Here is a 15,281-nt window from a genome sequence, read left to right as displayed (position 1 = left end):
AAGATACGGTTCAGATTCTTTGCATAGCGGTGTGGTGAATCACATCTGGAGGTTTTCTACCTTGGCTACAGTGCTGGAAATCTGTGGCTTCATCTGCAGCGAGTCAGTGAGGTAGGACAGGAGCTGACACTGACGATCCCCGCCCGTCTTTCCGAGAAAGCGGAGGCCGATCTCCACCGCAAACACGGCGTCACAAACATCCGTGAAGGAGCGCAGCACCGCTTTCATGGAGCTGCAGACCGAACCCTTCAGCGGCTCCTGCAGTACAGACAAGAGGAGTGTGAGAGGGGAGGAATGTGACCTCTAACAAAAAGCGGCCTCACAAAATCCTACAAGAGAAACTACTGTGAAAAAAAACTCTGGCTGGCATTAGTCAGTTCCGGATGAAGACGCTCGAGCCATAAAACACTTAAACGAGGTCGTCTCACCTGAGGGATCTTTCCTCTGACCTCGGTGAGAACCACGGAGAAATCTTGCAGATGTCTGTTCAAGTACCTGGATGTGTCCTGATTTTTTTTTAAATAGAGTACATCAGTGCTGGTTAGCAGGCTGTTCATGTTAAAACGTGCATGCAGCTCTATGATCAGTTTTATATCTTTACCGCTTGGATGAGTGGTTTCCCAGAGAAAAAGCGACGAGCCAGCTGCGTCTGGACGCCCTGCAGGTCGTAGCTGCTGTCTGTCTCTCCACCTTTCTTCAGCGTGTAGTGACACTTTGCCAGAACCAGAGGCAGCAGCTCTCTCTCGGGGTGGCACAGGGTCAGCTGGGTCTCTGATATCCGGTCTAATGGGATACTGTATTCACTGGGGAGAGAACGGGTTTATTAGGGGCGTCTATGTTGATGCAGGTACAGCTGGAGCACAGAGTCTACCATTTATCTTTGTTTGTCTAGCCACAAATTCATAACAAATGTTATTTCAAAACAGCCTGATCCAGATCGTACTGTTTGCCATCCAGGAAGTGTTACACATTGAGGTGTCTGTCCTGCATGATGTATATTTTTTTATATATTAACCAAATGCTGCTTTATGTGTATCCTGCATGGTTTATGTATTTTCTCCTGTGTCTGCTTCATTACTGTCATGATATTTCTATTTTTGCAGCTTTTAGCGATGTTTGAATTTTTTTTTTTTAAGGGAGCCTTTTATAAAATCTGGCCAGTGACAACAGGTGAAAATTAACCTTTTGGCTAACTCTGGCATATTTACAGAAATGTTTATTAATATGCAATGTCCCTGTAAAATAAATAAAATAAAAAATAAAGGAAACACCACACCCCTCACCTCACCTGCTCATCAGAGAGCGATAACGATGTGCAATAATAACTATAAGGAAAAACAGTACAAAAAGGGGGTCTGCATAGCTCCTGTTTCACGTCCCATAGTCCTCATCACTGTGTCTGTGGGTTCGAATCCGACCTCAGCCCTTTGCTGCATGTCCTCCTCCTAACATCCACTGTCCCTCTTAATCCTCCTCACATTGACACCAGGAGAAGGGTCAGAAAATACTTCAACCACAGACTGTATATAAAGATGGACAGAGTATTAACCTGCATGGTAGTGAGGCCAAAAAATGTAGAGCTCCCCCAGCTGACTGGCTGCGGTATAATAGTTCATAAACCCCGCCCCCTCCATGTAAACAGATGGGACACAGGGGGTCAAGCTATTCAGTTTATCTAAGCGTCAGATGATTATTTTGTGATATTTATGATGACACTCCTCGCAGCGTTTTGAATCAGGTGATCAGAGTAGAGGAGGAAAACTATCATCATATTAAATAAAGAATAATGTAACTGTTAAGGCGCACACTGACCTGTCCTCCTGGCGGCTCACTGCGCGGGCCTCTCTCACCAGGCCGTTGTGAGTCATCAACAGGAAGTCCACCAGGTTTTGGAGACACGACCCGGGTCCGTGTCGACTCAGAGTCAGAAACTCCCCGGAGCTGTCGGTCGTCAGCTCCTTCTCACACAAGTTCACATCCACGCCCAAGTCTGCAGCTAAATTTACAAACGCACACAAATAAACACAAACACACACACACACACACACACACACACACACCACACACACCACACACGGGCACAGACAATGGAGAGAGAGAGAGAGTGTCATGCAGTGAAAGAAGCAAACATGTCAATCACTTCTCTGCTTTTAAAAACTGATTAGATCTGTGAAGCTGGAGATTCATTTTGAGTGATTCATATCCTTCTCTCGTAGATCTGCATGACTTAACTCATCATTTTATCAAAGAAACAATCAACACTGAATCTCTATCAGGTCAACTAATAGTGTGAGTCCCCTGTCATTCCCCACTCTCTCTCTCTCTCTCTCTCTCTCTCTCTCTCTCTCTCTCTCTCTCTCTCTCTCTCTCTCTCTCTCTCTGGTGTCTGGCTCTGTCCACTGTCCTGTCTCTAAATTGAAGACACAGCTCTATTTTGAACATGTCTGGAGTTGATTCTTACAGTTGTTTGCCACCTCTGCTCTGAGGAGGTTCCACACCCGGATGAATCTCTCCACTCTCTCCTGCAGCCTCTTCTTCTGGCACCCTGATGACAACAGTGAAAAAAAAAAGGCTCAGCGTGTCATGTGAGTGTGTCGTGAGCGTGTCATGTGAGTGTGTCGTCAGGTGTGAGGGTCTAGTAGATGTTACCTGCTGGAATCTTCTGCAGCATCTGTGCAATGGTCTGAGGTGAAGAGTGTGATGTCAGAGGAAACACTCTCAGCAGGTCAGACTGCAACGCCGCCAGCTCCGGCAGGTGATGTAACTGCCTCACACAGTGTATCTGTGTGACACACACACACACACACACACACATACACACACACACACACACACACACACACACACACACACACACACACACACACACAATGCTGGTGTCACAATGACCCTTTGTAAACGCCTCAGATCCTCCTCTTAGTCCTCATTACTGTCAGGGAAAAGGATTTTAAGACCGGTACCTTTTTGAGGAACGCGTCGAGCAGAGGCAGAGCACTGCCCTCCGACTGTCCCACCAGCTGAGAGAGGCGCTCCACCGTCATGGTCTCCGGGAGAGTCCAGAAAGAGGAACGATGTGTGGGACAGTCGGCGGGGAGGGACAGCATGCTCCCTGGATCCCCGAAGAGGAGACACATCAGGGGGCTTCCGGCTAGGCCATCGTCTGCACTGATTCTCTCCAGGGCTTCAGGGAGTCTCTGCTGCAAAACCTGGAAATCAGAAATCAGAATCAGAATCAGAAATACTTTATTACTGTAATCCCAGAGGGAAATTCGATTACAGTTTCAAATAAATAAAAAATAAAAAAAGGGATAATGGAAGACAGAAGACGTTAGCCCTCTGCAACACAGACGTCTCCAGGCCGGATTCACTCCTAATAGATTGCGTCTGCTAATAGCTCCAAAAGTTACACATCAAATGACATTCTTCCTTTTAAAATCCCTGCTTTCCCTTACTTGATGCACTGGCTTGATGACTGATTTACAGACGAGCTTCTCCCACTGCTCCCGTCCTTGCCTGGACGACAGATCCGGTCTTGCACCGCGGGAACCTTTTAGAAAACATTCAGCAGAGATCGTGTCACTTTTTTCAAACACTCTGCAGACAGCGTGCTGAAGGCTGTCAGAAAAACTCACCCGAAGGGAAGTCTGTGCACGCGTTGAGAATCAAGTGAACTGTGACCGCTGTGTTGTCTGTGTTCTGATCCAGAGTCTGTCCCAGCACGCGCATGTCCATTTCAAGATGGCGAAACAGGAAGGCGAGAACATCCTGGGGCCTCGGGTGGATCATGTCACCTATTCCCTGTAACAACAAATGTGTTTTTTTTTTTGTTTTTGTTTACTCCGATACCTCTTTTTTAAATAACAGTGATTTGTGCTGTTGGTAGAAATGTTGTCTGACTCTGTTGTTCCTGAAGGCTCCTTGAAGCATGGCGAGGTGCGTGAGCAGCCGCAGGATGCACGACTGAACGTAGGTCAGCTGTCTCTCCGGGGCCTCCGACCTCTGATGAGCCTCTCCTAATATGTGTCCTGTTCGAGTTTGATCTCTGACCCTAAAAGGCACGAAGAGGATATTCAACAAAACCTTTTCTTTAAAGTGTAAATACTTTAGAGAGTGGCCTCCAGTGTAAACTAATACAGCTGTTTGTTGCACATTTACTTCTTTTAAAAAAAATGTATTTAATAATTGTTTTTTATTTTGGTCCTTCATTTAAAAAAGTCAAAAATGATTTGTGTAAATAGTCCACTAACAGAAACAGAAACAAAACACTTGACTGAATATGTCAAACCTATAAGACCTGATTTTATTTGACTTATTGGAGTCTTATTTCCTCATTTCTGTCATTTTCTTTCATCCGTTAACCTGCTCTGTATTTAATTATTTTCTTTCTCTACCCCTCCAAGGTGAAAGCTTCCTGTGTTTCTTTTGTAAATAATTTCAATTTAATTAATGTCATGTTACTTGAATATGAACAAATCTTTGGAAGAGCTAAATTGTTAAAATATACTGCGAGCATCGTACCCCCCCTCTTTCTGCAAAGAAACTGCTCCAATGTTTGAAGGTTTGAGGGAGGAGTCTTGCAATTATTTTGCTATTATGTTTAATTACTAATGTGTGAAGAATGCTTTTTCTAAATAAAAAAATAAAAAATAAATAAACAAAACACTTCACATGCTTACACTCCTCCATTTCACACGATACAATTCAAACAATCAATTACCAAAAAAAGGAATAGGCTGAAACCCAAGGCGTATTTCTGAGTATCCTGTAAAATAACCTTCATTTAACCAGAGAAGAAGAAACTCGGGGAGATTTCAACAACGTGGGCTGAGTGTTCTGTCTGTTTCTGACTAACATGACTCAGAATAAGACACAGAGTCAGTGAAGCTATCATGTTCTGTGCTCAGGCCCGGTTAGTCCTGGAGCAGTGTGAGTGCAGGCCAATGAGGAGGGGAACTTTGCAGAGTTTGAGTGCTCCTGTTGAAAATGTCTTCTCTCCTCTACTGTCCAAACACAAAGTTTTAGTACCTCTGTTCAGTTTGTCTCGTGAATCCTTGGACTGGCACGTGAGATACTCCACCGATGGCAGCTCCACACGTACATCTTGAAATCACCACTGGTTTACCACACTACAGGAGGATACAGAAGCATATCATGTTTGATGTGTCGAAGTTTCACATTCTTAGCGAGACTTGCCAAAAAATACAAGATCATACCTCTCCGACAAAGCTTGGATGTCCATTGGCACAGTCTGCAGACATTAATAAAGTGTTGATACATGTTGATAAAGAGGCGTGATAACAGGAGAGAGAAACATGAACTATGTGAAATACTTACAGTACGCCTCTAGTTTTTTCTCTCCAGTCAACCACTGTCTGACTTCATTTGTGTGATCGTCCGGCATGGTCGGCAGGAAGGAGTTCTTAAAGGAAAATTAACAGTTTGGGGAAAGAGGAGGGTTTAATACTATCGTTTTTATTTCCATCCATCCATCCATCATCCTTCCATCAATCCATCCATCAATCCATCCATCCATCCATCATCCATCCATCAATCCATCCATCCATCCATCCATCCATCCATCCTTCCATCAATCCATCCATCCATCCATCCATCATCCGTCCATCCATCCTTCCATCCATCCATCCATCCATCAATCCATCCATCCATCATCCATCCATCCATCCTTCCATCAATCCATCCATCAATCCATCCTTCCATCAATCCATCCATCCATCCATCCATCCATCATCCGTCCATCCATCCATCCATCCATCCATCATCCATCCATCCATCCAGCCATCCATCCATCCATCCATCATCCACCCATCAATCCATCCATCAATCCATCCATCAATCCATCCATTCATCAATCCATCCATTCATCCATTCATCCATCCATCAATCCATCCATCAATCCATCCATTCATCCATCCATCCATCCATCCATCTATCAATCCATCCATCCATCCATCCATCCATCCTTCCATCAATCCATCCATCCATCCATCCATCATCCGTCCATCCATCCATCCATCCATCCATCCATCCATCAATCCATCCATCCATCATCCATCCATCCATCCTTCCATCAATCCATCCATCAATCCATCCTTCCATCAATCCATCCATCCATCCATCCATCCATCATCCATCCATCCATCCATCCATCCATCCATCCATCATCCATCCATCCATCCAGCCATCCATCCATCCATCCATCATCCATCCATCCATCCATATATCATTCCATCCATCATCCGTCCATCCATCCATCCATCCATCCATCATCCAGCCATCCATCCATCCATCCATCATCCACCCATCAATCCATCCATCAATCCATCCATCAATCCATCCATTCATCAATCCATCCATTCATCCATTCATCCATCCATCATCCACCCATCAATCCATCCATCAATCCATCCATCAATCCATCCATTCATCCATTCATCCATCCATTAATCCATCCATCAATCCATCCATCAATCCATCCATCAATCCATCCATTCATCCATCCATCCATCTATCAATCCATCCATCCATCCATCCATCCATCCATCAATCCATCCATCCATCCAGCAGATTTGCTGCCTTTACTCTTTATGAATAATCCAACCAGATTCTGACACAACCCCAGTAACCAAGACCAAGACATACCCGAGACCAGAGTGCTCCAAGACCGGGTCTCGCCCTGCCAAGACCAAGGCAGGGCGAGACTGAGACCAGATCAAGACCATAAATATCACGAAAAATCCTCATCTTGTGTTAGGGGGCGTGTCACTTATTTAGGCCGTAACACCGGGAAGGTTGCAGACGTAACCGGGGGATAAAAATAAATAAATGAATGGAACTATAACTGAATTGAAGTTATTTGTTCTTTTAGAAAGACGTGTTTTCATTCTAACCACAGGAACGAGGTGGAACAATAGCCGATCAGTGGTGGTCTTGACTGGTCTTGATTTAAAAATCCGGAGTCTGCCCAGTCTGAGACCGAAACAAGACAGAGTAAAAATGCTTTCGATTCCGATTCGAGACCTTCAAAAAGTGGTCTTGAGACCAGTCTTGAGTACTACAACACTCCCACAAACAAAGTAAAAAAAAAAAAAAAACACATCTTACTGTGACATTCTGAGGCTGGAAGGCGATCTGGTGAAGAGGAGCCAACAGATGATTCCCACTGAGGAGCACAGAGTCCAGATGGACCAGCAGCTCCAGGAGGGTTTGTCTCAGAGGGGACAGGTTTGTGTCGACGCGTAGACCCGAGCCCGGTCCTCCGATCTGGTTGGACAGAAGTGCCGAGCAGAAATCCTTGAACTCCTTTGGCTTGACGTTGGTCAGGAGCTCTCCCAGTCGTTTATTCTCCTGTAGGTTCATGTAAAAGACCGCGTGTTATAAAAGAAGACCCACGTTTACATAAATACACCACACATTCCAATCTGCACATTGCACTTTGACTCACTGACACTTTACACTGTTTACATTATTCTATATTTTGTATATTCAATATTTCTTACATTATATTTCTATATTGCTGTATTTATGTGTATTAGTAATTTGAGTGTTTATTGCATGGCCTTTGCGGAACAGTCTTTACATTTCACTGCACATCAGTATGAGCATGTGATAAATACAAATCTTGAATCTTGAAATACACTTCACCAGGAGGAGCATGTATCACTGACCTCTGGACGGAGATGTATGTTGATGTCCGGTGATTTGTAGCGACATGTGACCTGTCTGAACAAAGCCAGGGCCAGGAGGCTGATCTGACAACCCTTCAGCTTCTGCAGAGGAAAAACAATAACAAAGATGTAAAAGAGGAAAACACAGCCGACATCGCCTTAAGTCTTTTTACAACCCTGCAGCCACACACACACACACACACACACACACACACACACACACACACAGTTTGTGTCCGCTCGCTCTGCCCCTCCCCCTCCCCCCTGGAGACGTCCTTACCTGTGTTTGTGTCTTGAAAGTGTCAGATCTGTTTTCCACCAGGACCTGGGCCACAGCGTGTCTCGTGTCTCTGTAAGGCGTCCCACAGGACAGGAAGCTGTCTATGTTGGTCAGATTCGTCCTCTTTGGGAAATAAAAAAAAAGTTGTTGATCTAAATTGAGTTTAAAGCTCCTGTACTTGGGGTGTCTTTGTCGTAGCATGTCATTGCCGTGAAAACACTGGATGTTACAAGACAAAGACTGCTGCATAAGGAAGCGGGAACTGTGAGTGAATAAAAACATCATGTAGATTATACTCGGGTACATTAACTCGTCTGAAAACATATTCTCTTCCTCAGGTCGGTTTCACTACACTCAACTCAGAGTTTGTTTTGTGGGGGGGACTAGCAGAGAGAATCACTCCCATGATTCCCCGCCAGCCTCAGCGTCATCTTTTATTATTGTTTTGATTGAGAGCCCCCTGGTGGCGGAATTTAAATACTGCGACTTTAATCAAAGAATCTATTAGTTTAGCAAAACATTATTTGGAAGCAATTTATCCTAAAATTAGAAAAAGTATAAGGGACCTGTACCCAGTCACTTTTCATTCTTGATTTTTTAGTTTCAGATGATCAAGTGTTCTGAGAACAAAGTAAAAAAAAAATACGAGCTCTTGTTGGAACCAAACACAGTCAAAAATGTATTTCCACACCAGGCAGCTCTGTGTCTCTGAATACCTGAAGTCGAAGGAGTTCCGCAGGGAAGACCCATCTCCAGGCGGGATTGTTCATCATAGACAGGATGCAGTCCACACCTGAGACTCTGTGGAGAGCTCGGAGCAGGTAAACTCTGAGCCAGTCGTTACCACAGTACTCGCACACCGCCCTCACCTGCTGCAGGTACTTAGCCTCCACCTCTGCAGGTCTGCCTGCATCCATTAAGAAACACGTTAACCTTTAATATTGACTTTTATATGAAACTGCAGCACCTGTAATGGAAATAATCTGAATGCATGCATCACGTTTCTGCTCATGAATATGCAGAAGCTCGGTCTGTAGGGACTTGGGTTGGGTACTGGAGGGTCTAGAATAGGTCTGGTATCTTATCTTAAGTTAACAGGTTACATAAAGCTCTGCATTCACACCTTGCACTGCAGCTTTCTCCAGCAGCCGTGCAGCCGTGCTCAGGCATATTCTCAGCCTGGCTGTGTTGAGCAGGAACTCTGCCGGGTCCTCTTCTCTGCCTGGAGTTTGTTTCCTGGCAATCCTGCTCAGGAATCTGGTCTGGGCTTCCATTTGCTGCTCCTTAGTCTGATCCATTTCCCTCGCCTCTGAGCACAGCAGAGAGTCCTGGGGAAACAAAAAAAAAAAACATCTGTATTATCAGGAACAAGGGACAGCATTGGGTTGGACCATTGCATGATTGTTTTTCATATTATTACCTGGAAACAGTTGACAAACAGCAGGTTCAGTTCAGTACGGTCTTCTATGTTGAGAAGATTCTCCTCCAGATTCTCCAGGTAGGTTTGAATGTGACCCTTCACCTGCTCGAAGCTGTTGGACACACCACGACTTACAAACATGCACGTCTCTATAAAAGTGCTTTCACTGCTGTTTCAGAATATTCAGGAGATTAGATCCCAAAAAACTGCGTTTGGATCAATAGCAGGAATTCCAAAAAAACAAACCTATACAACAGCTTAAAGGAGAAACATGTATAACGTAGTGTTTAAAATTTAAAAGTACTGCAATCCAGATTCTAAACATTGTAGAGAGCTGTCTCCCCCCCCCCCTCTCTAGAGTCCATGCTCACTCAGGTCACCATGTGGTGGACTCTGAAGCTTCAGTGTTTATCCAGCTCTGCATGGGTCTGTAAACCTTTCTGTGTTCTAACCTCTCTCCATTTTTCAAAAGCATCTCCAATATTGATCCTAGTTTGAGCACGTTTCTGCTCGTGGAGCTTATTAGAAACATGCAGAGGCTTTTTAGGTCGGGTACAATCACTTCTATCTGAACCACTTCTCTTGACCGCTTCCATCGCTGCAACACCTGTTGACCTGATAACTGCTCTCATATCTGACAAACCGAGGGGCGTCCAAAACAGCCGTGTGGGGGGGATTACCAAACTGCTAGGCCATCAGCGTCCCCGTTGTGTTGATAAATAGGACAAATCTTGTACTTCTCTGCCACTGAGTAAACCTTCTGCACATGCTCACTTCAGTCATGCCCTCACCTGTGTTGCAGCAGCAGTTTAGGCAGCACAGATCGAACCACTGGACTGTTATCCACACACTCCAAGAAAGGAGTGAGCTCCCTGGTCCTGTACACATCTCCTGCATCAGGAAAAAAAGAACACAGGTGGAAAATGCTTCTTTATCAAGGCATCATGAGTTATCTAGTTATTGTCATATATTTATCCACTCACTAACCGCTAGCAAAGACAAGTAAGGAGAAGAGCAGCTCCACCACCCCCTCTGCAGGCGTCTGTCCCTCTGACAGACAGAACCTGGACACCACCTCCAGGAAGAAGGAGTTACAGCAGTCCCTGATCTCTGCCTGCTGCTGGAGTGCAGCCCTGAACCATGAAAAGAAAAAAAAAAGCTAGTGATAAATCTTGAAAATGAGATTATCTGTGGAGAGAAGTTTGCTACTTCAATGTGCATTATGTAGGACCATGATAGTATTGGATGTGAATACTCATCCTGGAGGTGTTTTAGATCGTTTCTGACTGTGACGCTAACTGGAGAATATTTAAGTTTGTTTTTTTCCAAATAATTATGCAACAACACATTTCTGACGGAGGCTTTGTGCCGTGTTTTAAAAAAAGGATTTTTCTGAACTCACTTGACTTCAGGAGAAACAATCGGCTTGAAGTCGGGCGGCAGCTCTGTCCTGCACTTGGGGCAGGAGTGTGTGTTTAGCTCGATGCATTTTTGGAGGCAGGGCACGCAGAAAACGTGCTGACAGGGCAGGACGGACGGCTCAGTGAGCCCCCGCAGACAGACGGGGCAGGAAATACCAAACCTTTCACAGAACAAAACATATGAAGAGACTCATCACAACACGGGGATCCCATTTAAATAATTCACAAACTTTCAGCTCGTTGGAATGATTTACTGAAACGCTGAAAACAAATATTATAAGTGGAGGGGAAGATCCTGACCTCAGCTCCCTGCTGATACACTCTTCATGAAAAGAGTTGAGGATGCGGATCAGCTGCTGAAGAGTCTCCACGCTCCTTAAGTCAGGGGACTCCTGCATGATCTGTTGGGAATGAAAAACATCTGTTATGACTTATTTTTCCCCCCCAACACAACTCCCTCCCATCTGACCAAATCACAACAACCAAAGCATTTTACATGTCCTGCTTCCGTCAAACTCCTGATGAGATTATAACTACTTTTATGTGAAAATCTATTTTCCTCTCTCCCAGTGAGCGAACGTCCAAGACCTTGTTTCTACCACAGAAACAGTTTTACTCACGTTCAGGTGAAGGTTGCAGTGTTTGAGACTCAGTTCTCTCAGTCTTGAGTCACTCTGTTTGATTTTAAAGATGACAGTCTGGATGAAAGACACGACGACCAGCATCCCTTGCCACAGTGACCTAAGAGGAGGAATGAGCTCTTAAATGAAACCGTGAAACACGCTCATTTTATTTTCCTCTCCTGGACGTCAAAGCCAGACTCACCTGATGGAGTCCAGATGTTGCAGACAGCCGGGGCTGCACAGGGTGCTGTACTTCTGACCAAACACTCGATCCAAACACGGCTGCACAAACTCCACTCTGCTCACAAAGGACGCACACTCTCCATGAGACGTCACAGTCAGTAGTTTGGTCTGCTCAACACACATGCCGAGAGCTAAAATGTCCTCCACCTGTCAAGACAAAAGACATCAAGCTAACTATGGGATCATCAAATGTTTACAGTTTCATTGTTTGCATGTTGACTAAAGAACGTTAAGCATGTAAATATAACAGGTTGGCCTTTACCTCATCACTAGTCCCACAGCACAACAAAGCCACATGGAAAAAAGGTACAATACAATAGGATGCCCTATGATACAATATGATATAATCCTGGATTTTCCCTTCATGACATCACAAAGGGCAGTAGCCCCTCCCCCAGGTGGGTGACACTCCCACAGCTAGGTGTTTGTTCTGCCCTCTGAGTCTGCCTTCTCACCGTAAACAATAGGACATGGAGCGAGAAAGCCTGAGTACACCCAAGACCTTCCAGAGAGGGGGCGTGGTCAGACACAGCTCATTTACATATTTAAAGGTACAGATACAGAAACAGCCTATTCTGAGCAGGGCTGAAATAAAGGGGTTTATAGACATGATCAAATACAGGATCAGAGTGGATTTAGAACAAGAAACTTTTTTAGAAACTGAAAAGGAGGATAATATGTGACCTTTAAGTTCAAGGTTAAGGTGGAAAAAGATCATGGCTTGGTCAGTGTTAACATAGGACATGAACCGCAGTCCCTTGTTGTTGTCTGGTAAAAAAAATCTTTCTGTCCAATGAGTGGTGGCCAATCACAACACAACAGATCTGGGCAATCTTGAAAAAAAACATAACCAGTTCCTACCATTTCGTGGTGCTCCCTCTTTGACCCCTGCTGAAGGACATCAGTGGCTAACTGGGGCTGCAGCTGAAATATGTGGCCGAGAGTGTCCAGTCTGGGGGCGAAATGTTTGGCAGCAGCGTGTATCCAAGCAGGGGAGAGATCAGAAACAACCCCCAAGGTCCTCTGAAGCTCAGACACACAGCCCAGCAACGCCCCGGTGAACACCTGTACATGAAGAATGAAAAGTCAGGGCTATTTACCTGTTTCCAGAATATGTATCGTGCAAATGTGGGACCCATAACGTCCGTACCCGCAGGTTTTCCTTCGACTTGATCTTCAAGGAGAGCAGCAGAAAGTCTTGTAGATATCGCTGGCTGTACTCCAGTCTCTCCTCCTCTGAGAGTTTTTGTAAGTGAGCGCCCAGCCGGCCGTTCTTAAAGGTGCTCACAAACTTGAGGATCCTCTCCGTGTCACCCTCTTTTGTTACTGGGGATCAATTGTAAGAGTCAGAACCAAGTATTAATGAACAGAACCACAATATAAAAAAGAAAGGTATGGTCTGTTTACAGTTGTAAAAAAAGAGACAAATGCAAACCTGGCATGAATTCTGATTCTTCCCAAAGACTTTCAAGGTGATTTCTAAAGAGCCAGCTGAAAGCTGCGGCGCAGGGGTGTTCTTCACCGTCCAACATGAAATAGTGCTGCACAAGCACTTCCTGATCTGACTCACTAGAAATAATAATAACAATAAAGACATATAATGCATCGTTTTATCTATTTCACTGTTGAAATTACGCAGAGGAAGTAACCCACAGTACCTTTGGTTTTGCAGAGGTGTTAGGTCTAAAATCTGTGAATCAGCAAAGATGTCCAACCAGAACTTCATCAGGCCCCAACTGAACTGGTCATCGGAGAGCAGGTCCAGATTTGCATATCTGTCCATCATTTCAAACATGCTGGCCAAGATTGGAGTCACAGTAGACTGAAGACATCTCCACAGGGTGTGTCTTTAAGTTTAAAACACAACATGAAAGAGCTACTCAGCTGCAGGGACACTGCATGTTGTGGATTTTGCCGGTAACTCAATGCAAAATGTCAATGTTCACAGCCCAAAATCTGACTGGGTCTTATATACTGGTGCGACTTATATTGCTGATTTTAGAGTATTTTATCCTGATACAGTTGCTACACAACTTTACCTCAGAGTTCCCCCCTCCTGAAGAGCCTGGCGTTTCTTCGCTTCTCTGTTCACCCATTCTTTAGGCGAGCCCATCATATCTTCTCTCTGTGCCAAGGCCCGCGCAACTCTAGCCAACAACATCTCCTGGAAGTGGGCTTTGAAGAACATAGTTCCGATCAACCAGAAACCAAAGTTATAGAATTTATTTGCTGATACATTAAGGCCACCACGTTATGGTTGCTTTGAGACAAAATAAAACCCTGTTGGACCCCATCAGACACATTCAAGCAGAATTAAAGTATCAACATCCAAACTAAAGCACTCTCAACATTACTATATTTACCTCCTTTAAGGCCTTGACCAGTTCCCAGAAGAGTAAGAAGGATGTGCATCCGCTGCATGCTTCGAGATGTCATGCCATTGGTGTCCCTCAGCAAACCGACAGCTTTTTGAATGCATGATCTCACCAAAGATAGGCTGTGGAGGTGGGCTCTATCTGCCTGTAGAAACCATAATAAAATGTAACCATTACACATACACATGGGGGAAACACATGGTTTAGTTACTCTTAAACTCACATTTGTATCTACCTTGGAGTCTTCAATTTCTCTCAACGTCTCTCCGTCATCCATGTGTTCTATTAAAGGTCAAGATAGATGTTTATATCACCGTGTATGTTCCCTTTGACAAGAATGAAACCACTTAATTTTCCTTTTGATATGCAACACACTTTTTAAAGCTCAGAAGATGTTCCTACCTGCAGGTGCGGGCTTGAGTAGGTCACTAATGAGTGTACCACAGAAAACCAACAGGTTCAGGCTCATGTCCTCTGAATCCCTGAGGTCATCGACATGAGCTGAGTGCCAGACTCCTTCGATATGAAAGACAAAACACTGCTTCAAAATTGTACTACATCGTTGTGAAATAAAGCCAGTACATAATTACATTCCAATATTGATCATAACTGACGTATTCCTCACCTCCTTGGAATCCATTGTACTGAGACTGACTTGAGATTCTCGAAACCTTCACAATAAAAATTACCCAACAGGTCGGATCCTCCAGTGACATCAAGTAATTCATGGAGCAATATCTGGTTGAAAATGGAATCATAAACCAATATGAAGTGCCTGTTATGTCCCCTTAACACCAAGCACAAAATAATCTTTGGATGGATGTTGACGTTAGGCCCTACTTTGCTGATGCTATGAGCTCCTCGCTGCAATGGGATTCCTCCATGTCCATCTGGACTAACAAGATGTGCAGAGACTGCCCAGCATTCTGAAGGAAGCCCCTGAGACAAAAAGGAAGTAAAATTCACAATTAAAAAAGGAAACTAAAAATGATCTGCCATAATTGGAATAGTTTGTACCGTATCTTGTTGCAGAAGGAGACTTCAGTGTCAAATTGGTGGAGTGACAGCAGGAGGATTTTGTTGGTTTGCAGTCCGAGGGCTTGGGCTATGTATCTGACATCCGATTTGGTTAACAAGCTGGAGAATGTCGTTATCTACGTGAAACCAGAAAGGGGTCAGAGATCTCCACAACTTGTAAATCATGTTCAGTTATGATGAAAGCCAAGTTGGAGTC

General features: G+C 44.5%; 1 protein-coding gene across 1 annotated transcript in view; it reads right to left on the bottom strand.

Moving 5' to 3' along the window:
- The window catches only part of rnf213b (ring finger protein 213b), a 39,422-nt gene that overhangs the window by 3,205 nt on the left and 20,936 nt on the right, over nucleotides 1-15,281 (bottom strand). Inside the window, exons 27-62 of the mRNA XM_065949793.1 lie at nucleotides 15,065-15,201; nucleotides 14,888-14,986; nucleotides 14,673-14,785; nucleotides 14,450-14,563; nucleotides 14,271-14,329; nucleotides 14,036-14,192; nucleotides 13,712-13,847; nucleotides 13,331-13,519; nucleotides 13,108-13,241; nucleotides 12,823-12,998; nucleotides 12,534-12,737; nucleotides 11,632-11,819; nucleotides 11,427-11,547; nucleotides 11,107-11,207; nucleotides 10,788-10,967; nucleotides 10,373-10,518; nucleotides 10,177-10,276; nucleotides 9,386-9,497; nucleotides 9,089-9,293; nucleotides 8,682-8,872; nucleotides 7,966-8,088; nucleotides 7,686-7,787; nucleotides 7,123-7,365; nucleotides 5,335-5,419; nucleotides 5,214-5,248; nucleotides 5,026-5,126; nucleotides 3,898-4,048; nucleotides 3,633-3,798; nucleotides 3,453-3,547; nucleotides 2,961-3,206; nucleotides 2,650-2,782; nucleotides 2,462-2,545; nucleotides 1,813-1,996; nucleotides 602-803; nucleotides 429-506; nucleotides 61-258 (exon numbers count right to left, since the gene is read on the bottom strand). Coding sequence (XP_065805865.1) covers nucleotides 61-258; nucleotides 429-506; nucleotides 602-803; nucleotides 1,813-1,996; nucleotides 2,462-2,545; nucleotides 2,650-2,782; nucleotides 2,961-3,206; nucleotides 3,453-3,547; nucleotides 3,633-3,798; nucleotides 3,898-4,048; nucleotides 5,026-5,126; nucleotides 5,214-5,248; nucleotides 5,335-5,419; nucleotides 7,123-7,365; nucleotides 7,686-7,787; nucleotides 7,966-8,088; nucleotides 8,682-8,872; nucleotides 9,089-9,293; nucleotides 9,386-9,497; nucleotides 10,177-10,276; nucleotides 10,373-10,518; nucleotides 10,788-10,967; nucleotides 11,107-11,207; nucleotides 11,427-11,547; nucleotides 11,632-11,819; nucleotides 12,534-12,737; nucleotides 12,823-12,998; nucleotides 13,108-13,241; nucleotides 13,331-13,519; nucleotides 13,712-13,847; nucleotides 14,036-14,192; nucleotides 14,271-14,329; nucleotides 14,450-14,563; nucleotides 14,673-14,785; nucleotides 14,888-14,986; nucleotides 15,065-15,201 — 5,088 coding nt within the window. The remainder of the gene's footprint in view (nucleotides 1-60; nucleotides 259-428; nucleotides 507-601; nucleotides 804-1,812; nucleotides 1,997-2,461; nucleotides 2,546-2,649; nucleotides 2,783-2,960; nucleotides 3,207-3,452; nucleotides 3,548-3,632; nucleotides 3,799-3,897; nucleotides 4,049-5,025; nucleotides 5,127-5,213; nucleotides 5,249-5,334; nucleotides 5,420-7,122; nucleotides 7,366-7,685; nucleotides 7,788-7,965; nucleotides 8,089-8,681; nucleotides 8,873-9,088; nucleotides 9,294-9,385; nucleotides 9,498-10,176; nucleotides 10,277-10,372; nucleotides 10,519-10,787; nucleotides 10,968-11,106; nucleotides 11,208-11,426; nucleotides 11,548-11,631; nucleotides 11,820-12,533; nucleotides 12,738-12,822; nucleotides 12,999-13,107; nucleotides 13,242-13,330; nucleotides 13,520-13,711; nucleotides 13,848-14,035; nucleotides 14,193-14,270; nucleotides 14,330-14,449; nucleotides 14,564-14,672; nucleotides 14,786-14,887; nucleotides 14,987-15,064; nucleotides 15,202-15,281) is intronic.

This window comes from Labrus bergylta, chromosome 21 (genome assembly GCF_963930695.1).
Source record: "Labrus bergylta chromosome 21, fLabBer1.1, whole genome shotgun sequence".
Lineage (NCBI taxonomy): Eukaryota > Metazoa > Chordata > Actinopteri > Labriformes > Labridae > Labrus > Labrus bergylta.
The sequence above is the reverse complement of the archived record's forward strand: the minus strand, read 5'-3'. Positions and strand labels throughout refer to the sequence as shown.